Source organism: Cebus imitator, unplaced genomic scaffold, assembly GCF_001604975.1.
Source record: "Cebus imitator isolate Cc_AM_T3 unplaced genomic scaffold, Cebus_imitator-1.0 Scaffold176, whole genome shotgun sequence".
Lineage (NCBI taxonomy): Eukaryota > Metazoa > Chordata > Mammalia > Primates > Cebidae > Cebus > Cebus imitator.
In genome coordinates, this window is record NW_016107491.1 from 1,843,862 (window position 1) to 1,868,165 (window position 24,304).

Here is a 24,304-nt window from a genome sequence, read left to right on the forward strand (position 1 = left end):
CCCAGGCTGGAGTACAGTGGCACAATCTCTGCTCACTGCAAACCTCAACCTCCAAAGCTCAGTGATCCTCACCCCTCAGCCTCACAAGTAGCTGGGGCTACAGTCATTATGCCTAGCCAAGTTTTGCATTTTTAGTAGAGACAGGGTTTCGCCATGTTGCCCAGACTGGTCTCAAACTCCTGAGCTCAGGCAATCCCCCCAGCCTTGACCTCCTAAAGTGCTGGAATTACAGGCGTGAGCCAACGCACCTGGCCCACATCTTTGTTTTTTGCAGTAACCACCTCCCTCTCACCTGGAGTAATATGCCACAGAATATACCTTAAGGAGGAAATTCAATTCTCCAATTTAACATTTGCAAAATGTTACCCCTATCGCAAACTCTTAAGAGATGAAGCAAACATATGGGATAGTCACCTGACTATAAAAATGTTTTTAAAGTCATAACTGACAGGTATAAAAACAAATGTCTTACAACTAGACTGAAATTCTGTCTAGCCATCTGTGCTTTCATTTTTTGACTTTTATGAAAGCATAAACACCATTATTTTTACCATCCCTCCAAATGGAATTTATGAACCTATATTCCATTGATATAATGACTTGTGTCTTAAACATGTGACCCTTTGAAAATGTTTAACACTTATACATGGAGCAAGTAAACAAGTATCACTATCTAGTTATAAGTAAAACACAACAGCTTTAACAATATTTGCTGTTTTTAAAAATTCTGTAACTTTATATGTACACATATATATAAGGAGAGAGAAAAAATTGATGGCTGAATAAAGTGTTTTCACTCTGAAACCCAACTCATCATGTTATATAGCAAATATGGATTTTCATTAATTTATTGAATTTTAAAAGTATGTAAAATAATTTAATCCAATTTATAATTTCTTTTTCTCTATATATGAATTTTTTCTAATATTATAATGTATTACTTTAAAATCTAGTACCATTAAATTGATGCTAAAGTTAGGAGTATGAATGTGAGTTGTTATTAGTCAGAATAAGAGAGTAAAAATAAAATCTAGGAAATAAAAACCTTAGCCCTAAGATTTTAAGGGTTGTATGATGTTTATCCGTGTGTCTCACCTGTGAAACCTGTCATTATCACCATTTTGTTACATTTTGTGCCTTTGCCATTTTCTGAGAATTCTCCTGCTTTTGACATAATCTACTTATGATTTCTACCCGTGATAAAATAGGACAAATATCCTCTATCTTTGGCCACCAAGGCAAAGGTTACTGGGCCTCTAAATAGTGCTATCTCCTGCTTTTAATTTCCTATAGAGATTTTAGTAATATGGCTTATTTTTAGTAATTATGACTCAAAATGTTGACCCATACTTTATTACAGTTTTCTCCCTAAAACGTGGTAACAAAGTTCAGAGACAATTTAAATTATTGGATATTTAAATATTTAATTTAAATATTGCATACCTTTAAACTCTTAGTCTTTAGTATACAGATTTGTAAGTTTCATGTACCTATAGTCAATGGATTCTGTGCCACCACCTCCAAACATGCAATTAAAAAACGTTCCCTTACTTGGAGACCATTCCCCCTCCAACACACACACACACACACACACACACACACACATACACACACACACAGAGCAATGACTTAAGCATCTAGTTACTTCCCAAGTAGCTGGGACTACAGACGGCGCCTCTACGGGTGATACACTTTCTAGGGTTTAGACTTCCTGACTTCTACATCTCTCCCCGGAGACTTGGTTAACCTGTGCACATACTGAACAGTTAGAAAACGTTTGTGGAATGTTGTTGAACGTCAAAAATCGCTCTGTGCTCTGTAACCTCGGTTTTCTGATAAAGATGATGAATCACCACAGGATAATTTTAGCATCCAGAGTCCAGATTGCAATCGGGTTTGCAACTTTCAAAACACGCAGATTTCACCACCTCTGCCCCGAGGAAGCAGAAGAAGGAACGCAAGAAAATTGACAGCTATGCCTTCGGCCGCCAGCTTCCAAGTAGGCCAGATGATTATTAAAAACACTCCTCAAGGGCGTCACTTCAAAATGCAGTGGAGGCTGGGGCGAGTTGCGGAATCCCCGCCAGCCCGCACCTTTGTTGCCGGCTCTCCGTCGGCGCAAGGCACGCCGGGACACCGCGGAGCCCAACCACCGTCACCAAGGCAACCAGCCTGCACGCCGTTGTCTTGGACACACAGGCGCCTCAGCGAGCCAAGCTGAGGGGCCGCCTCCGCCCGCACCCAGCTAGGATGCTTCGCGGAGGCTATAAGGCCTCTGAAAGGCGAAGACACTTGAGCGAGAGCCTCAGCTGGCACCAAGACCAGGCGCTAAGTAGCAGCATCTACCTCCTGCGAGAGATGGGCCCCACAGGCTTCCTGCTGAGGGAGGAGGAGCCGGAAAACAAGAATTTCCGAGTAACTACCGCCCCTACCGCCTGCTGTTGGCCACCAGCCCAGTCCACCGGGTTCCCCCTCACTCCCCAACCAACCTCCCCCTCCCCGCCCCGCGTACCCAATGTGTGTAGCCACCATCACAATCCCTGCAGATACTTGCTGCCTCACCCCTAAAAGCGCCTCCCCGCGAGTGTTCCAGACTCCAAAAGACCTGCAAATTAAGAAGGAAATAGTATTTATTAGAAGTTTCTTTTTTGGAGGTTAAGATCTCAAACTGCAACTCTTGTAAAAGATGATGGCTCTTGATCTTTAGGCTTGAAAAAGTCAGAGGCTTTATATGAATATCTGGTTTGCATTCCATGTGTTCTTGGATCCCTTGTTAGTGGTCATTAGTCTTGTAAATCAAACGAAATGAAAATTCTACAGTCTGCTAGCATACTGGAAATATGTGCTAAATAAATAAACGATTTCCCTTTACTCTTTGCTCACCCTGAAACTGTATAAAGGCCCTATTGAAGGGTGGTTTAAATGGCAATACCTTGGAAAGGTATTAATGAATAAAAATTTAAGTTTGCTGAAAGACCACAGATATTTCATATTTGCATATTCCATTCTTTTTTTTTTTTTTTTTACGGAGCTTGACTCTTGTTACCCAGGCTGGAGTGCAATGGCGCGATCTCGGCTCACCGCAACCTCCGCCTCCTGGGTTCAGGCAATTCTCCTGCCTCAGCCTCCTGAGTAGCTGGGATTACAGGCACGCACCACCATGCCCAGCTACTGTTTTGTATTTTTAGTAGAGACGGGGTTTCACCGTGTTGACCAGGATGGTCTCGATCTCTTGACCTCGTGATCCACCCGCCTTGGCCTTCCAAAGTGTTGGGATTACAGGCTTGAGCCACTGCGCCCGGCATATTCCATTCTTAACCGCTCAAAAATCAGCCACTGTACTACCTCCTAGGAGTTCACTTACAAAATTTTACGTTATTGTCCTGCAGTTTAAGAGCTGAATGCAGTTTACTAGCCTGTGCATATTTAAAGCATCTTTTTTCTTTTTTTTTTTTAAACTTGGTTGCTTTAATACTTACTGTATTTAATTGTTTTAGCCAAACTAGCCTTGGTGAATAAATTTTGTCCTCTTCAATAAAATTAAATAAATTCACCGACTCAAATATATAAAACAGAATCCAAAAGAGTTACCTTACAAAAGGTGCTTAGCTGCACCCCAAAGTAGAATTTCCTTACAGTAAGGAATTTATGGGTTGATTTTTGCTTTTTTGTTTTTTTACTTTGTAAATTAGATTTATTTTCACCTGCCTAAGGGCAGGTCACTTTAAAACCATTTTAATTTGTTCAGTTGCTAACAAAGATAAATAATGAAATGAAAAATCAGCCTACAGACTGGTATCAAGAGTTAAGATTCTCCAGAAGAAATCTATTCAACGTTTTGGAATCACCTAAACTAAATTACCTCTTCAAATCTCTTTTATTAACTCAGTTTTGCTTTAACTCTAAAATTTTACTGATTTTTTTAATGTATGCATTTTTCTTTGAAAGGTTTTTCTAGGAAATCCTCATGTTTGTAACTGTTCCACATTTCTGAAAGGAGGGGAACTTTGTAAGCATATCTGCTGGTAAGTGACTTTTTAATGAAGACCTTCCACAAAGGAACATCTTGGTGTGTTACATATTTTGTCTTTTTCATGGCTTGAATAACAACAAAATTAAGGAAATGTGGTGTTAGGGGAATATAAAGTTAAAATGGTCATGGCTTAACAATAAATTTTTCAGTATTTCCCTTTATTCTGAAAATTGAATAACATTTAAATTGAGAAGCATTTTATAATGTTAATGCTTTTAAATAGAAAAAAATCAATTTTAGATTCTCATGTACAAATGTGAAATCTAACTAAAAATGGAAAATCCTGATCCCACCACTGATGATAATTATGTGGTTCATTTGAGATACGGCTGTGCTTCAACAAATTGTGTTTCCAAAATCACATTTTCTTGAATAGTAAATGTTCCATTTTCTGCATGTGTTCATAGGAATTGTAAGTATTCACCTTTTTTATTATTGGTCTGCGGCCATCAAGTTTCAAAATATTTTCCTTTTCTATTAACATTTGACTATGAATCATTTTTTAAATTTTCATTTGAAAAAATTTTTATGTATTTAGGGGGTACAAGTACGGGTTTCTTACATGCATATATTGCATAATGATGAAGTCTGGACTTTTAGTGTACTCATCACCCCAATAGTGAATATAGTCTCTGCTGTCTCTTATTTCACTCTATATGTCTATGTGAGCCATTGTTTAGCTTTCACTTTTAACTGAGAACATGCAGTATTTGACTTTCTATTTCTGAATTATTTCACTTAGGATAATGGCCTCTAGTTCCATCCATGCTGCTACAAAAGACATGACTTTATTAGTTTTTATGGCTGAGTTGTATTACATGGTAGATACACACGCACGCACGCACGCACGCACCACATTTTTTTTTTTGAGGCGGGTTTTGCTCTCATTGCCCAGGCTGGAGTGCAGTGGCGCCATCTCGGCTCACCGCAACCTCTGCCTCCCAGGTTCAAGCGAGTCTCCTGCCTCAGCCTCCTGAGTAGCTGAGATTACAGACATGTGCCATCACGCCCAGCTAACTTTGTATTTTTAGTAGAGATGAGATTTCTCCATGTTGGTCAGGCTGGTCTCAAACTCCCCACTTCAGATGATTTGCCCACCTCAGCCTCCCAAAGTGCTGGGATTACAGGAGTGAGCCACTGTGCCCGGCCTGTCTATATATACCACATTATGCCACATTTTATTTATCCAGCCTAAAATTATTTATAGTTAGGCCTATTCCATATCTTTGCTACTGTGAATAATGCTGTGATAAACATATGAGTTCAGGCATCTTTTTGATATAATGATTTCTTTCCCTGTAGGTATATACCCTGGAATAGGATTGCTGGGTCATGGTAGCTCTAATTTTAGTTCTTTGTGAAATCTCCATTCTGTTTTCCATAAAGGTCATACTAACTTGCATTCCTAGCAACAGTATATAAGCATTCTTTTTTCTCCAGGTCCTTATCGATGTTTGTTGTTTTTTGACTTTTAAATAATCGTCATTATAACATGTATAAGATGGTATCTCATTGTGGTTTCAATTTCCATTTCTCTTTTGATTAGTGATGTCGAGCATTTTATCATATGTTTGTTGGCCACTTGTATTTTTTTTTGAATGTCTGTTCATGTCCTTTGCCCACTTTTTAATGAGGTTATTGGGTTTTCAGGATATTAGCCCTCTGTCAAAAAACATAGTTTGCAAATATTTCTCACCATTCCTTAGGTTGTCTGTTTACTCTGTTGATTGTTTCATTTGCTGGTCAGAAGCTTTATAGTTGCTCTGTTGATTGTTTCATTTGTTCTGCAGAAGCGTTATTGTTTAATTAAGTCTATTAAACTGTTTTTCTTTTTGTTGGCATTTGCTTATGAGGACTTGATCATAAATTCTTTGCCCAGGCCAATGTTCAAAAGAGTGTTTCTTAGGTTTTCTTCAAGATTATTGTAGTTTAAGATCTCACATTTAGGTCTTTAATCCATTTTGAGTTAATTTTTGTATATAGTGAAAGCTATAGGTCCACTTTGATTCTTCTGCTTATGGCTACCTAATTTTCGCAGCACCATTTATTAAATAGAATGTCATTTCCCCAGTGTATAACTTTGTTGACTTTGACTATAAATCTTTCAAGATTGAAGTAGAACTTTACTGAAGATTATGTCTATCAAATCTGAAATTTTTTCTCTAGTGTCAGAATCTATTTGTAGGGTAATTAACCTCTAGAAATATTTAAAAAAATTTCTTTAGTTTAAATCCAAATCAACTCATTTTGTTTTGCCTATCTGTACTCCTACTAACTTATTAATATTATTTTAATTTAGTTGATCTTTAATATGAAAAAATAAGAAAATAAGAAAAGATTATGAGTTTCATATTTCCAATGCTTTTCTTTACAAGTAAAAAACACATAGTTGTTATTTCTAATGTTTTTACCTACCAAGTTTTTTGATCTTTGATTTTGATCAGTTTTTATTAAGCATCTAGTAACACAAGTTATTTACTCTACTCGACATAAAGATAAAATATGGTCCTTTCACAACTTACAATTTGGTATTATGATTACATTTAAAATAGGCTTTTTTTTCATTTTCATTTTATGTTAGGGCAAGGGTATTCTGTTTTGATTATTATATAACTCACGTTGTACAATATTGTTAACGATTAAGTAAATGGCAATATAATCAAAGTGTTTTACATATTAAAGTATATTTAGTATTTTTGAATAATGATAGGTGTTTCCCACTTTTTTTTAAAGGTTGCATTCCATTTTAATTGGTAAAATTTAAAGATTATTTTTCTATTCTACGTGCATAAATACGAATTGAAAGTATTCACCTTTTCCATATTGGCCAATGGCAGTCAAATTTCAAAATATTTTTCTTTTCAATTAACATATGACTATGCATCACTTTTTAAATTTTCATTTTTTAATTTTTATGTGTTTAGAGGATACAGGTACAGGTTTCTTACATGCATATATTGCATAGTGGTGAAGTGTGGTCCGTTAAAGTGGTATATGCAGGAAAACAGCCATTTGGTACCCTATCCAGAAAATTACTCCATTTTCAGAGAAGTTTAAAGGCAGTACCATAAATACCTAAATCCCCTCATTATCCTTTCCCTGTGAATGACTGTATGTCATTAGGAATACATGGACTCTTTCTGACAAATCTATTTACACCAAATGTCTTTTGTTTTCATTAATCATACTTTTTTCACATATGGTTATTTTAAAATATAAGTTTAACAACTATTATAATAGAAAATTGATAAGTTTTAGGTTTATTCATAACACTTTCAGTAATGTAACTCAATTCAATTTCTATTCTAAATATATTAAATGTCTTTTGAGGTTATGTCAAAAATAAATGTCTTGATTTTTTTTCTACTTGTGAATGTTAGGGTCTTGTTGAAAAAATTCAAGCTTCCAAGGAACCATGAATGTAAGTTTTGGGGTCTGAGTTTTTTGTTTTGTTATTTTATTTTACTGATTTAATATGATAATTATAAAAAATATGAGAATTTTTTATTTAACATTTTCTAAACTTAGGTGGCTGTTTTTCTAAGAAATCTGGAAACTATCAGTAGCTCAGCTTGTTAAACTAAAGATACTTGGAACATTTTTCATCTTTAAAAAAATGTAACTTTATATGTCATTTTCAAACTCATAGGCACTTAAAAACAGGTGTGAAGCAATGGCTAGTTGTCAAGTAGAAAAACATTTATGTATTCTAAGAAAAGGTTACAGTTGTTTCTGTATCTAAAATTATTTTAATTGTGAGAAAAATAGCAAATGTGATTTTTTTTAGATACCAGAAATAGATAGTTGGCATGGCACATTATATTATTCAAAAATGTTTGCTAAATGAAATTTTTTTTTCAAAAAAAAGCAGAGTAAAATGTAGTTTTTAGGTGAGTACTTAAATTGAGTTTAGAGCCAGTTATATAGTTATATAAGTTTAAATTCCAGAGTTCTCAAAAGCAAGAGAGAAAGAAAAATAATTGCATTATAGGTCACTTAAATTTGTACATTTTATAATAAAGATACTGTCATGGTGAAAAGATTAACTGCAGTTGAGGAATTGTTTGACTTATACTAGACCCATCTAAGAACTGCCACCATAGCATGTGTATACCTATGTAACAGTCCTGCAAGATCTGCACATGTTCCCCAGAACTTAAAGTAAAATTAAAAAAAACTATTAATAAATGTTTCTGATATTCATGAAGAATTGAATTGATAATTAGTTTTAATTTTTTTTCTATCAACGAGTGTTGGTTTTATTTAGGCAAGTTTATTTCCCCCAGCTATTATATAATTACAATCACAGTAGACATATTTTAAAATTTATACCCGATAAATTATCATTAGTGTTTCACAGGGATTTTTCTTTTGTTCTCTTTTTTACTCTATATATTCTATTAGAAATGTCTCCCATTTTCCATGTCTGCAACTATTAACTCTGTATCAACGATTCCCACTCTTACCAGCAGACCAGCATTTCCAGTTGCCTTATGGGCAGCTCAATTTGGAGGTTCCATGGGCATCTTAAATCCGAGATTTCTCCATCTGTGCTCCCCTTTTAGATTTCCTACCTCACATACTGGCTTTCCTTTTTATTTTCTCTTCACAGCTATAAACTTTGATCATTCTCTGTGATTTTTTCTCTCTCATCTTCTTCTGCCATATATCTACACATGCCACAAATCCTGCTTGATTTACATCCAACATGCTTCTCTAGTGTTTCTATCTCTCCATACTCATTCTTACCTTTGTTACACTTTTCTCAGCCCTTAGTGCTATTCTGTGTAGCCTCTTTGTTTTTAATGGCTGCACTTTGCACTTGGTCTTTCATCCTCTAGATAGACAGATTCTTTCTAAAATATCACCCTCTTCTTAATCCTCTCTTTCATTCCATTCTTGCTTGTTGACTAGGTTGTATGATTTCATACATATTGTTTTCTTTTTGACTTCTCCATTGTATTCACTGAAGTTAAATGTTGCCCCCCAACCTCCAAAGGCTTAGTTATTCTCTACACTGTTTTTCCATAGTATTGTCACAAGCTTCTATACTGAGGTTGTCCAATAGGAATATGACATACATATGTAATTTTCTAGTAGCCATATTATAAGAAGTAAAAAGAGACAGGGAACTAATTTTAGTATATATTTTAACTTAGCCCAGTACATCAAAATATTATTGTGTCAACATGTAATCAATATAAAAGTTATGAGCTATTTTAGTTTTAATACTAAGTCTTCAAAATCTAGCGTGTTTGCTATAGTGCATCTCAATTCTGACACTATTTTTCAGTGGAAATACTTGATCTGTATATAGACTTCCTAAAAAATTTTAGTTGAAAAATAGATTCACATATCCAAATTGTTACATACTTATATATATATTCATAACTATAGATTATCAGCTCTAAGTTAAAAACTAAATTTTTAATTTTAAAGAGTTTGAAATTTGGTTTTTCAGTCACACTAGTCAAATTTCAAGTACACAATAGCTACCTATGGCTAACAGCTACCATATTCAACAGTGCAGTTCTACCCAGTTAAATTCAACAAATATTTACTATACCACACATTTGCCAGGAGCTATGCTAGGTACTTTTTATAAATTGAATCATATGTATTGCTGGTATATGAATGTTTTTTATCTAAAACACAGCAATTTTGTATTGATCAATCTAATATTTTATGTTGTATTATTATTCTTTGCACCTATTGATGACAGCATTCAGTCTACAGTAGGGAATTTTTTAATGTTTAAAATTAATCCTATGTAATTTGACAATTTGTACTTTCTTCTGAAATAAACATTTTTATATCTTTTGTATTTAAAAGAAATTTTAAATAGTAAACATTGAGAAAATCCCATGTGTACAATGTAATACTAGAGAGTATAATAATATTCGAAGAAAGCAAGCCTTAGTGATCTTGAAATTTGTCATTTAAATTAAAGCTAGAATAAACATACATGAAAAATAATTTAAAGAAAACTAAATAATTTACACATTAAGATTACGTATAGTATTTAAATAAGTGTGGAGGGAATGTTACTTGTAATAGAAGAGAAGAGTTTTGAACATCATTCAGGGATTCTTTTCTGAAAGGAATCTGGAAGCAATTATCTATATTCTATTGTTGCATATAAGAAAACTGAGGCCCTGTGAGGTGGCTCACTGTAATCCCAGCACTTTGGGAGACCATGGTGGGTGGATTGCCTCTGGTCAGGAGTTCCAGACCAGCTTGACCAATGTCAATGTGGTGAAACCCTGCCTCTACTAAAAATGCAAAAATTAGCTGGGCGTGGTGGTGGGCGCCTGTAATCCCAGCTACTCTGGAGGCTGAGGTAGGAGAATTGCTTGAACCTGGGGGGAGGAGGTTGCAGTGAGCTGAGAGCTGAGAGCATGCCACTGCACTCCTGCCCAGGTGACAGGGCCAAAAAACAAACAAACAAATAAACAAAACAAACAAACAAAAAACCACCTCAGACTCTCTTTTTTTGAAGAACAAAGTGATTATATGAGAATTTTATTCGAAAAGTATCAATTTTTGAACACTGAACATTCTTTTTTCTACAAATATTTTCCCAACAAAACCTAGATTTACCACCTGTTAATTTATTTTAAATACAATGACTAGAAAATACTACCTATTCTTTTTGTAATTAAATATTTATGAATAAAATTTAAACCTCATTAAAGGAAATTTTTCTAAATTCTTACCAGAAAGATATAAACTTTTTATTTTCTATTTTCTTTTTATGATTTTACATATACCATAAAACAGCCTAAAAGTCTCAGAATTCTGTGTTCTGCTTTTAACAGACAGTGTTACTTTATATTTTCAATGCTATATAATCTCTGTAATGAAAGTCATCAAAGGCTAGCTAATATTTCACTGAATATGGTATACTATAAGCAATTTAACATTCTTCCATTATTAGGCATTTAATTTATTTCTAACTGCTTGTTATATAATTTGCACATGAAGCTTTTTCTTCTTTTCAAATATTTCCTTAGCCTAAAGTCTTATTGTGTTTTGGAGTAGAGGTGTTAATATTTTTATGTCTTCCTCCCATATGTTTTGCCAAATTTCTTTTCAGAATAATTTTGCTGATTTACACTGATTTCAGTAATATGTCACTTTCTTTAAGTTTTATTTGTTTTTTGGATTCTTGTTTTTGGCACATTTTAACTATAGCACTTAACATACAAAGAAAGATATTAACAGTATATTTAAGAAATGTGAAAATAAAGACAAATAGAAATATTTTGCCATGTTAGTAATATTTCTATAATTTTGGAAAGAAAGCCACATAAAGCAGGAAAAGCACCAGGTGCAAGGTTCATAATAATCTATCCATGCATGGTAAATTAAATAAGAAAATAGTTTCTATTCTCCAGTATAGTTATTTAACATTCCTTTATGGAAGATCTAAAATGGCTTCAAATAACTATTTTAAATACAAAAGAAATAACATAAGGCAAACAAATCATAACATTTATTATTGTTTATTCAGTCAGTTTTATTTAGTGTCTGTGCTTTATTCTTATTTTAACTCATTTGTCTTTAATACCAATGAAATTGGACATCTTCTACTGCCTTGTTTATGATTTGTGTTTCATGTGAATTGTACTTTGGTTATTTATCGATAAAACTGCAAACATTTCTTAAATATTGTAAGCATTGCTTTTTAAAATATTTTTCTATTCTGTTATAAATATTTTCTTTATGGATTTCTCAAATTTTGTTATATATATGAATTTTTGTGTTATTAAATCAGCTCATATGTTCTTTTCATGTTTATTGTTTCAACCCTTTAAAAATTGTCTTTCTTCCATAGTATCAATAGTCCTTTGGAGTTTTTTCTTCTCATTTTATTATTATTTTTGTTCTTCATTACATAATAGCATCAGTGTGTAGTCACTTTGGTACAAGTTGGAGGCTGGTATTTGGTTTATTTTCCTCCATATTGTCACCCAGTTATGTCAGTTACAGTATGATAATCCTTTTTTCTTCTTTAACAATGTTTATTATTTAGAGAGTTCTCATATATTATTACATTTATTATTTGTACAACACATTGTGATATCAGTTCAGGTTAGCTATCTTGCTCATTTCTTTCAAAATATTCCTATATAGTCTTATACATTAATTTTTCCAAATTCACTTTAGAAGAGGCTGCTTCTTCCTTTTATTTTCCAATTCACATTTTACCGCACAGAACAGCTTGTGGCCAACTTCTTTTCTAAAATTTTATTCTTAAGTATTTCTGTTGTCCCAGAGCATCTTCATTCCTGAAAGCACAATATTTGTTTTTAATATTTCTCCCCTTTTTTAGAGAGCAGATGTTGCTGTCTCTGTGACAAATAGCTCTTCTCCCCCAAAGTAATGGTTAATTAATGTATAGTGCCCTCTGCCAGTCCATTTGTTACACCACCTCAGACAGGGAGCAGCGATTTCTGTATTGAAATGTAACTGTGCTGTTTTTAGTATTTTTAGTGTTTAGTTTGGGAGGGGGAGGGTCTTTCCAGAATAACAGGGCATTTCGTTATCTTGGAAATAATTTTAAATTTATATATATATATATATAAAAGATATACAAATTGAATAGAAGGCAGGGGACCAATAACAACTAGCATTCAAATGATGGCATGTTGGAAGGAGCAAAGGGATGGGCCAATGAATGAAGAATCTGGGATTCCCTGATCAAAACTATAGGCACTTAGACATTCCCTTAAGGATTGCAGGATGGAGGAAATTCAGAATTCAAAAAATGCACATGCCAATGGTACAGGCAATATAGTAACTAATAGATTCTCCTTAGAAACACTGACCAAATCTCTTGAGGACAAGACTAATGAGACACTATTTTATAGGTACACCAAACAGAAACAGAAAATAGGCACAATTAAGTCTTGCTCTTCCACTATTTTTTCATTCACTTACTCATCTAACAAATAGAGTAGCTACTCAGATATCCCTGTTTCCTCCTTATATATTCATGTACTAATTATTTTAATATTCTTATATGTTGATAAAATATTTGTTTATGGACAAGAGAACAGATCAAAGTATACGACATGATTGTAACACCAATGCAAGGATGAACAGTTACATATTCAAGGGCACTGTTTGCATTGACTCTTCTTTAGTAACAAGAAAAAAAATAATTTTTTTATTTTTTAAGTGACTCTTCAGACATTTTGGCTCTGAAAAAATATATAAGGAAGTGGTCAGTGTCAGTGTAATAATTCAATCAAAACTGTCTTTCTGATATTTGAAAGAAAATTCCAACTTTCAGCATAAGTTGTTACCTCTCTGTATCTCCAGTTTTGTGACTGAATTTTAATACTTTGGGATTTTTCACTAGCTGCTTTACAGATGGGTCTTGTAGAAAGAGAGATAGATGACTTGCTTCGGGGGATACATCGAGCTCAAACTCCCCAACCAGGAACAAATGACAAAAATGAACATGTTAAAGAAGATGAATACATTAAACAGAAGGAAATTGATTCAGAGGATATCTGCTCTATTTGTCAAGAGCTACTTTTAGAGAAAAAGCTTCCTGTCACCTTTTGTAGGTGATGTATTTTTTCTTTGGATTCTTAAAACTTATGACAAATTCTGAAACATATTTGTGATTTATTACCTTAGGAGACATGATAGAGAAAAAATAGACAACTTTACCTACTGCTAATTTATACTTAATTAACATTATTTTGTTTCCTAACATATATATATGTTATGAGCTAAATATATGCTCTTACTCTAAATCTTTCTGAGCTACACTTCAAGGGTGAAAACTGAAACATAATTCCACAATTATTCCTCCTCCCACCTTGAATAGCAAGAGTAGAATAATTTCCGTGCTTTTATTTTATACACACGAATAAATGCTATGGCATATTATATTTATAAAGAGTTTTCTGAAAGTAAAGATTATTTTACTTTGAAATTACAAAAATTATTTTCAGTTTTTCAAAATTCTATCTTTAAACCTAAATAATTCAATTTTCACATATGCACAAATGTTTATTGAGAGTCTAATATTCATACTTTTCTTCACAGCACTATAAAGTAGGATTTGAAAAATTTGGACAGTCATTTGCCATTGCAATTTTTCATTCTTTTTTTCTCCTGATCATTTAACAAAACTTTGTTTATATTGTGGTTGTTAATCTGTCTGCTTCTATTGCATATTGTAAAATTATTAACTACTTCCCAAAATGGTATTTCTCTCAGTAGATATTTCTTTGGTAATACCATGTATTGTGTGACTTCTGGAAAAGTAAGGTGCACCCCTGCTCTCAGTGAAGCGTTTTATTAAAATAATATTATTTTCCTTTGTGTTAAGCCTATATTCATTCTCATTTTACAAATGAAAATATTTTAATGATGCAAAGTCTCACCATTTCATTGGAATGAAGGAAAATTTAAGTTTGGAATTCTATTGTATTAAAGATGATTGATTAATAGAGTGAGTGAGTGAGTTTGTGCGTGTGTATGTAATCAAGCTATATCTGACAATCAGTTCAGAATCTATTTTTATGTGGAATAAAGATGGTAGCATAAGAAATTTTGTTTATATAAATATATATAATATATACAATGAATCTATAAAACTGCTGTATACAAATGGTAAACTTGAATTTTATCTCTCGTAGGTTTGGTTGTGGCAATAGTATTCATATAAAATGCATGAAGATCTTAGCTAATTATCAGAATACATCAAACATTTCCATGTTGAAATGTCCTCTGTGCAGGAAAGAGTTTGCACCATTAAAACTTATTTTGGAGGAATTCAAAAATGCTAGCAAACTTGTAACTGCAGCAGAGAAAGAGAGACTGGACAAACACCTTGGAATTCCCTGTAATAACTGCAAACAATTTCCAATTGAGGGGAAGTGTTATAAGTAAGTGTCATCTGTAAATTATAAGCATGTGTTCTTATTTTTTTTACATCAGAATACTTTGAGCATTAGAGTACCCGATCTGTAGCCTCTCTCTTCCTACATATACTGTTTGACTTATGTGACAACTGCTCACTTAGGACTTGTAGACTGACCGTCTATCTCAGCCTAGTATCTCAGGAACTCCAACCATTTTATTTTCTTCTCCTGTATAGGGGTATTTGTTTGAGCTCTGGTCTAGATTCAGTCTGAAGTAGCACTCCATCCTAGAAGCTCTGGATACAGGATAGCTGGCTTTAGCCTAGATGACTTTCCAAGCTCAGAACCTCGCTGGATGTCTCACTCTCTGTACCTTTCTTTGAACTACCTATGAGGTTATTGCCAAAAATTCCTAAGACTGGGCCAGAGGGATATTAACTAGATTGACTAAATATTTAATCCAGTCCCCCTCCCAAATTGCAATGAGTACAGGTATTGTTTTCTCTCATATCTTATACTTCAACAACAACTACAAAAAATGATAATTATTAGAGCAAACAATTTTCACTGTAGCCCCCAAACTTTCCCACAATTGTCATGATAAAACATAAATTAATTGCTCTGACTGGGAAATCGCATTTTCTTAATTAAAATTTTAAGTTAACAGTACATTAAGAAGAAAATATTATTTCAATCTTTGTTACATTTTTTTTGAAATGCATCAGTTTACTTTTCAGCTTTCTTAAATTACATTATGATGAGCCCAATTTAAATTATGCATATTAAAATTCTCTCATAAAACCATAAAATGTTATCACATCTGACAGCAAATTATACCTTTCTCCCTTAAATTTAGTTTTGTATGTGTTACACAGAAGAAAGTTAATTATTAACAAAAGTTTTTATTGGAAAATGGCTGGCCCGAGAAGGCTCCTAGGGAGGACTCTCACTTGGGGAAAAAGTGCAGAATTTTTATAAACTTTTAGCAAGAGGTATTCAGTGAGGTTCAGGAATGTTGGTTAAAGAGGATTCTAGGAAAAAGAAGGACCCTATCTTTGGTATTAGCAGCCATCATATGGGGAATTTAAAATTTCCCAAGAGGGTAGATAGGACCAGCAAGGAGCTAACATCATATGTCAAAGAGGGGGCTGGGACATGTGGGGGAACAAGGACATGGGAGGGTCACAGTGTAAAATTCTGAATCCTTACAATCATTGTTCCTCAAATGGTTTACATGCAGCATTAGTATAAATCTTGCTTTTAGGTATGTTGCTGATGACAGTGCACTCATGTCACTCAGAGCTTTCTGACTGCCCTTTCTCTCCTGGGGCATTATTCTTCCGACTAAGTAAACACATCACCCACTATCCTGCCCCCTGCCCACTGCCCTAAACTCTCCTTTGAGAATGTCTTTTCTTGTCTCATAACTTCTCCTCTATGGATTTGGCTAACAATTACTAATCTCTGTCTCCATTCTCTTTCACAAATTTAAGAATGCATTTTCAATGTTTGTGACTCCATCCTCTTTCCATTCCCTCAAGTACTGATATTTCAGTCATCAGCCTGAAAAGCTATTTCCAATTCTTTTAGGAATAGATTGAGTAGGAGACAAGATTAATTAGAAAGTTTCTTCATTACTTCTTCATTCAAATTTCAGAATTCAGCTACTTCATCTTTTAAGAGGTTAACTGCAAAATTATTAGATATATATTAAAATACAGCGATGCTTTTTTCTAGCCCAACATACTTTGATGTATTGAATAAATTGCACCATTGCTCCAATCCATTGGTGTTAATTATTAAAATCTTCCCTGTATATATAAAGAGTAATAATGAATAAATTTGCATTTGCTTCTTTTAAGATGTCTGAGGGCCATATTTTCTTAAATTTCTCATGGCAATAATCTTCTAAATCTTTCATAACTTGAATAAAAAATCAGTTTACTTGACTACTGCTCAGAATATTTTCAGTTTGGTAAATTATGTCGCAAGTAATTAAAAATCCTCTGCTTGTGACAAAATTTTTATAAACAATATAACCTTGAGATGGGGCTTTTACAGAAAGGGTTTTTTTTTTTTTTTTTATGTGTTTACCTTTTTCCATTCTGTGGGAAAAGAGAATATAATTCCTGTTTTCAAGAAATATGCTGCTAACTCTAACTCTGGCATTCATGAAAAAACTGGAAAGCAGCACTGAATAATCAAATGACAGAATATCTAAGAGGCTGTAGATCCTATAAGAATTTAGAGAAAGAGGTAAATTAAAGCTAAGGTAGCCTGAGAAGGCATCATGGAAAGGGCATGTGGTGGGCAAAATAATGGACTTCCTAAAATGCCCGCATCCTTATTCCCAGAACCTGTATGTCAGGTTGCATGTCAGAGGGAAATTAAGGTTGCAGATGAAATTAAGGTTTCTAATCGGCTGATCTTAAAATAGAAAGGTTATCCTGGATTGCCTGGACAAGCCTGTGTAATCATATGGGCTCTTAAAAGTAGAAGAGGGAGGCGAGAGAGTCAGAGAGAAATGTGACTGTGAAAGAAAGGCCGAGAGATGCTACTGCTTTGAAAATGGAGGAAAGGGATCACAAGCTAATAAATATAGGCAGTTTCTAGAACAGTGGTCCCCAAACATTTTGGCCCCAGGGACCAGTTTTGTGGAAGAAAATGTTTTTCACAGGGATTGTTGGGGTATGATTTCAGGATGAAACTGTTCCACCTCAGATCATCAGACATTAGTTAGATTCTCATAAGGAGCGCACACCCTAGATCTCTCATATGTGAGAGATATGAGTTCACAATAGGGTTCACGCTCCTATGAGAATCTGATGCCACCACTGATCTGACAGAAGGTGGAGATTTGCTTGCCCACCATTCACCTCCTGCTGTATGTCCCGGGTCCTAACCGGCCACAGACCAGGTTGGCGCCCGGGGTTGGGGACCCCTGTTCTAGAAGGTGGAAAGAGCAAGGAAATAGATTCCCCCCTATAGCCCCCCAAAAGTAACACAGCCCTGCCAATCCCTTGGTTTTAGCACATTGAAATGCATCTCAGACTTCTATCCTATGGAACGGTAAGATAATAAATTTGTGCAGTTTAAGCTAAGTTTTTAGTAAATTTTTATAGCAGCAATAGGAAACTAATACATAGTGTGACTTGAAACGATCCTTGTTGTGTTTTGGTCAGAATTTTTCACCCAAAACCATCACAATAATTGGTTTCTTTTCTTGCGTGTTTTGATGTTTTATATTTTTAGGTGTACCGAATGCATAGAATATCACTTATGCCAGGAATGTTTTGATAGCTGCTGCCATCTTTCACACACATTTACATTTCGTAAGGTACAGTATCCATCTTGAATCTAATATGGTGTTTCTATTTCTTCTATTACAGAGCTAAGTCAGTCTAAGAATAAAAATAATATATAACACTGTGGAATAGAGCTGAATGGTTTTTAATACAAACCTGAAGCCATATTTTTAGGAGAACTCTTTTTTATAAGGATGCACAAGGCAACCAGTTCTTTCCTGGTAATTTATAAAATCTAACACAATAAGAAAAATGTGATGACATAAATAAATTTTTGGAACAGAAATTATAGCTATCAAACTTGAAAATTAGTTTTTAAAACCTCTCAACATTAAAAATTGGCTTATAACGTAACACCAAAATATTTATGATTTTCTCTTAAAGTTTCTTACATAATAACGAAACATGGAATTTTACTGAGATCATTTAAACTGTACACTTAAAAAGTATCTCCAGATGCTGAATAATACTACCTTCTATTTACCAGACAAGATAAAACATCCACAATTATTATTATTTTTACCTTAAAAAGTAATGCCCTTATAGTAGCTATGCAATAGCACATGAGACTCACTAATAATTTGTAAATACTTTAATGTATTAAAAAATAATATGTATGCTTTAAAATATTGTGTATTATTCATGTTATTGATATGCAGCCGCCTAATTTTTATCCACAAACTGAAAATATCCATGACTTTGCAAAGTAACATCTACTTTCTACCTATTACAGAAAAGAAACCAACAATGGAGATTACTAGAAAAAAGAGCAGAAGAAGTTGTACAATACATAGATACTAAAAATGAGATAGAAGAAAAGATACCACATTTTCAAGAAAAGCAAAGGTGAGGTTCCTAGTAAAATTTATATGTCTTGTGTGACAGAATCTTTGAATAACTTCAATTGGAATAAATTTTATTAATTCCTTTATTCTTCTTATTGAGCACTTATATACTAGTGAGATTGTAGCATCCAACTGAAGAGCAATGCTGTAGAGCTAGACTGCCTGAATCCAATCATAGTTTGACCACATGCTGTCTATGTGACTTGTGGACTAGTTACCTCACTTCTATCTGCCACATTTTCCTCATCTTTAAAATGGGAATTGTTAAAACCAGTATTGTAGGAATTTTGTGATTATGAAATGAGTTAATACACAATAAATATTCAAATAATGTTATTTGTTATTATTAATTTGGCCAGAAACTCTACTAGATATGGGGAATACAGTAGTTTCCTCAGTAATCAAATAATCATTGAAGTAAGTGTAAAATTTGAAACTGACATAAATTATGTTATTAAAAATAAGATTCAAAACTATCTGAAATTTGCCTTTGAAATAACTGGCCTCTAGGGAAAGAAGTTCTTTTTTTGCTTCATTCCCCTTCTGTCTACTCTCTACTTCACCCTGTTGGAGGAAGAGTGCTGAGCAGATTGGTTATATTTCAGAACATTCATTCAAAACATTATTAGTGGAGGGGTCTCCAGACCTTTTGTAATAATACTGTTCAATTAAAGAAAATTTAGGCTGGGGTGATGGCTCATGCCTGTAATCCCAGCACTTTGGGAGGCCAAGGCAGGTGGATCACCTGAGGTCAGGAGTTGGAGACCAGCCTGGCCAACATGGTGAAACCTCATCTCTACTTAAAAAAATATATTAAAAAAATTAGCAGGGCATGGTGGCACATACCTGTAATTCCAACTACTCAAGAGGCTGAGGCAGGAGAGTCACTTGAACCTGGGAGCTGGAGGTTGCAGTGAGCCAAGATAGGAACACTGCACTCCAGCCTGGACAAAAGAGTGAGACTTCATCTCAAAAAAAAACAAAGAAAGAAGGAAAGAAAGAAAATTTAGCATGTCATATGATATTAAAAGATTGTGTACATTATGAAATGCATAGAAAAGAGGCAACTTCTAAAGGATGGGATAAAATAGAAGTTAAAAATAATAATTTCAATGAATCAACCAAACAAAAATGTACCCACTAAATATATATCTCACTACATATATGTGTGTATATATATCTATCTATCTATATATATATATATATACACATACATATAATACACCCATACCTTCACACATAAATACATACACATGTATATGTAAGTTTCTATCCAAACCTCAATTGATACATAGCCCATGCCTGTGGGTACTCCACACACATTGGAGACCAGAGCTCTTATGGGGAATAAAACGAGCCTACACAAAGGCTTTGAAACTCCATTTTCCCTGCACAGGTATTATACTTCTTACTGTTGCAATGATAAGTTGTATAACCAATGGTTGGACTTAGGAGATATTGTGGGACAGGGAGTTGAGAAGGAGAACATTAGGGGAAGAAGGACATTTTAGGCAGAGAAAATGGAATAAATAAAAAGAATTTCGGGAAAAAGATGAGTAGGTAACAACCTTAAAAAAGTTCTAAAAATATACATTTTGGCCGGGCGCGGTGGCTCACGCCTGTAATCCCAGCACTTTGGGAGGCCGAGGCGGGCAGATCACGAGGTCAAGAGATCAGGATCATCCTGGCCAACATAGTGAAATCCCGTCTCTACTAAAAGTGCAAAAAATTAGCTGGGTCTGGTGGTGCATGCCTGTTGTCCCAGCTACTCAGGAGTCTGAGGCAGGAGAATTGCTTGAAATCGGAAAACAGAAGTTGCAGTGAGCCAGGATTGCGCCACTGCACTCCAGCCTGGTGATAGAGCAAGACTCTGTCAAAAAAAAAAAAAAAAAAAAAAATATATATATATATATACACACACACACACACACACACACACACACACATATACATATACATTTTAATTTAAATCAGATGACTTTGGTAAAAGCTGTTTCTGTAATATGATGGGGATATATCTGTAGAGTAATGAGAAGTACAGACTTTCGTGAAGAATATATTTGGACTTTGTTCCGAATGACTTTTGAATGATAGGGATACACCTGACTTTTTAACCAAGCTTTTTTTTTCTTAAAGATTTGTTGTATATCTTTCACCAGTTGCGATGGCATCAAATAGCAGTTAATTCATAGTTTATCATCTTAGTTATGTCAGTCAGCACTTCTGGTACAAAAAATGGAGCTGGTACTTTTAGAGTTACGTTAACATAGCCTAACAATATTGAAGTGGTAAGAATATACCCCAAGTGCAAACAAATTTTCTTATCTCTTATGATCTACCAGTTTGTCATAGTAGTCTATAATATTTAATGTGACTTACTATATACTTCACTTCCTACCAGAAGACAGAGTGAATTTGTTTATACTTTTCTAAATATTTGCCTAAGTGTAGGCTCAGACTAAAATATTATAATTTGAGTATATGGTCTGCTTTTATTGACGCTAAAGTGCAACTCAAACTCGAAAATTTTAGGTTAGCATTTTTATATGATATGACTATGTAGAACTTTGTTCTTTTTTTTTTTTTTTTTTGAGATGGAGTCTCACTATGTCACCCAGGCTGGAGTGCAGTGGTGTGATCTTGGCTCACTCCAACCTCCACCTCCCAGGTCCAGGTGATTCTCCTGCCTCAGCCTCCCAAGTAGCTGGGATTACAGGCACCTGCCACCATGCCCAGCTAACTTTTCTGTATTTTTATTAGAGATAGGGTTTACCATGTTGGCCAGGCTACTGTCAAACACCTGATCGTAGGTAATCCACCCACCTCAGCCTCCCAAAGTGCTGGGATTACAGGTGTGAGCCACTGTGCCTGCCGAAAACTTTGTTCTTTATGAAGTTGGATCCATATTGTTCAGGATCAATAAAATAGGTTTTTTTTTTTTAACTTTATAATGTATGAGATTTACTATCTTTAGTTCAAGAAAACCTAGGGTTTGATTACATTATTTATATAGAGGTTATTTACCTGTGCTATTGATCACTTCCTGATCTATAATAACATGTGAACACTTATGTTTCTACTTATTCTCATTCAGCCAAGTTTACACACCAAAACACGTTGTAAGATCACTGCCTCTCCGACTGATTACTAAGAATAGTAAGCTCCTTGCCCCAGGCTACCAGTGTCTACTTTGCTTGAAGGCATTTCATCTTGGTCAACATATAAGATTGCTACCATGTACTCACAAGGTAAAAGTCACATCATTTTAGTTTGACTTTCCCTGTAGGATCAATTTTCACAAATGAAGTGATAATTTAAGTCTTCCCTTTTATTTTTGAATTGTACTCTGTACAGAGGTGTTCACATTGTATAGCACATGTAGAAAGAACTACCGCAGAGACTATTGAGAATGCAGCTTTGCTCCCTGAGGATGTATTTATAGTGATTAGTACTCATTTCTGTATATACTAGCTAGGAAAGATAAAATGGCACTTTAAGCTGGATTATTTTTATCCACTTTAGTTATCTAAAGAAAAAAGCTTAGAAAGAAAGAAAAAGCTTATAGAATACTAATATTTTGCTACGTAAGTGCCTAAATTCACATAATTATTACTTCTTCTGAACTTACTAGAATCACCATACTACTGCTTGATCACTATATAATTGATGATCAACTATACAGTGGTTGATAACCAAGTTTTTTTCTGAATGAAGTCGCTTTAGCAAATAAAGCTTCAGTAATGAAGCTTTAGAGTCATCCTTACTTAAAATGGCCTATTATTTTATTTCCAAAAATTTAGCTTGTTATTTTTTATCTTACTGTCATCAGACCCATTTTCAACTCCGGTCGGTTATGACTTTTTTTTTAAATTGCATTTTAGGTTTGGGGGTACATGTGAAGAATGTGCAAGATTGTTGCATAGGTACACACATGGCAGCGTGATTTGCTGCCTTCCTCCCAGTTATGACTTAAAATAATTTTCATTAGAAATAATTAGACAGCAGTGAAATTAATAGGTTTAAGTAGATAGGTTTTAACAAAATTACAAGAGTGCTATCCATAAAAGTCTTTGCATTTTAATATCAAAAATCGAAATCAGTCCCTACATCAGTTATATTTAGAAGTGAACTTCTTCAAAATATTTTCATAAAACCTGATAATTATTTTTCAATTTTGCTAAATATTTTAAATAATCACACAATTATAAAACTGGTGGAAATCTATTTAAATATTATAAACAAGATTATTATAGCTCTGATTAGCTTATCTTTTTTTAAAGTTTCACAGGAAATGTATTGACAATTGGTTATTCCACAAGTGCAATTCATGCCCTATTGATGGACAAGTTATATATAACCCTTTAACTTGGAAACATGCAGCAATGAAGGGACAAGCACATCAGTCTGTTTCAAACGGAGACATCATTCATCTATCAAAGCAAGAAGAACCAGAACTTTTTATTCCTGGTACTGGATTAGTCTTAAAACAAAATAGACTTGGAATTGTACCTAGCATACCTCAGTGTAATTTTGATAAATTGAATACACTTCAAGGCCCAAAAGATGCCTATGAAAATATAATAATAGATAATCTATGCTCTATCAAATTAGATAATTCAAGAAAATTAACCTATGAATATAAAATTAGCCAACACTTCCCCAGATATCTTCAAGATCTACCCACTGCATCATTTGGGAAAATACCATCTCAAACATTTCTTCCTCCTATTGTTCATAAGAATACTGTATGTCCCACTGGAATGAAAAGCCCATGCATCAGTGGAAAATACCACACTAGTCAAAGCTGGATGACCAAAGACTGTAAATATAATAACCACAACCTACAGAAGACCCCTGGTACTAAAATAAGAGGGAACAAGAAGAGATCAACTTTACTTCCAGAGGATTTCAATCTTATTGTCAATTGGGACACAGCTAAATTTAGTTTGTCTAAAAGATATAATAACTCTATGGGGGAAATTAGACAAAAATGTAGTCATCTATCAAGACAGCCTGTGTCTCATTCTGTAAATATAAAAAGTGCTGAGCTATCTTTAATAATAGAAGGAGTTCAATTGTGAAAAAGTATTTTTGTTTACTATCAGAAAATATTTTAATGTTGAATATAAAAATGTTTTGTATAGAACATAAAAAGCACATACACTCTTGACAAATGTATATAAAATTCTGTGTTGAGTTTGCCTACTTATCTATAAACAGCTCACTACACTTAAA

At 34.1% G+C, this 24,304-nt stretch overlaps 1 protein-coding gene across 1 annotated transcript; it reads left to right on the forward strand.

Annotated features, from left to right (window-relative positions):
* Nucleotides 1-1,704: 1,704 nt before the first annotated feature.
* Nucleotides 1,705-24,304, forward strand: ZSWIM2 (zinc finger SWIM-type containing 2). Its single transcript, XM_017545052.2, has 9 exons — nucleotides 1,705-2,415; nucleotides 3,949-4,025; nucleotides 7,414-7,454; nucleotides 13,401-13,611; nucleotides 14,695-14,943; nucleotides 18,172-18,256; nucleotides 18,958-19,070; nucleotides 22,164-22,317; nucleotides 23,350-24,304. Exons 1-9 carry the CDS (start codon nucleotides 2,251-2,253, stop codon nucleotides 24,148-24,150), a joined length of 1,896 nt encoding a protein of 631 aa, XP_017400541.1. The 5' UTR covers nucleotides 1,705-2,250; the 3' UTR covers nucleotides 24,151-24,304.

What these genes read in the sequence shown, in the direction of transcription:
- ZSWIM2 (XM_017545052.2), top strand. Translation starts at nt 2,251, where the DNA reads ATGCTTCGCGGAGGCTATAAGGCCTCTGAAAGGCGAAGACACTTGAGC. An exon ending in GCTTCCAAGGAACCATGAAT is followed by an intron (nt 7,455 to 13,400) that starts GTAAGTTTTGGG and finishes ATTTTTCACTAG; the next exon opens with CTGCTTTACAGATGGGTCTT. An exon ending in ATTGAGGGGAAGTGTTATAA is followed by an intron (nt 14,944 to 18,171) that starts GTAAGTGTCATC and finishes TTATATTTTTAG; the next exon opens with GTGTACCGAATGCATAGAAT.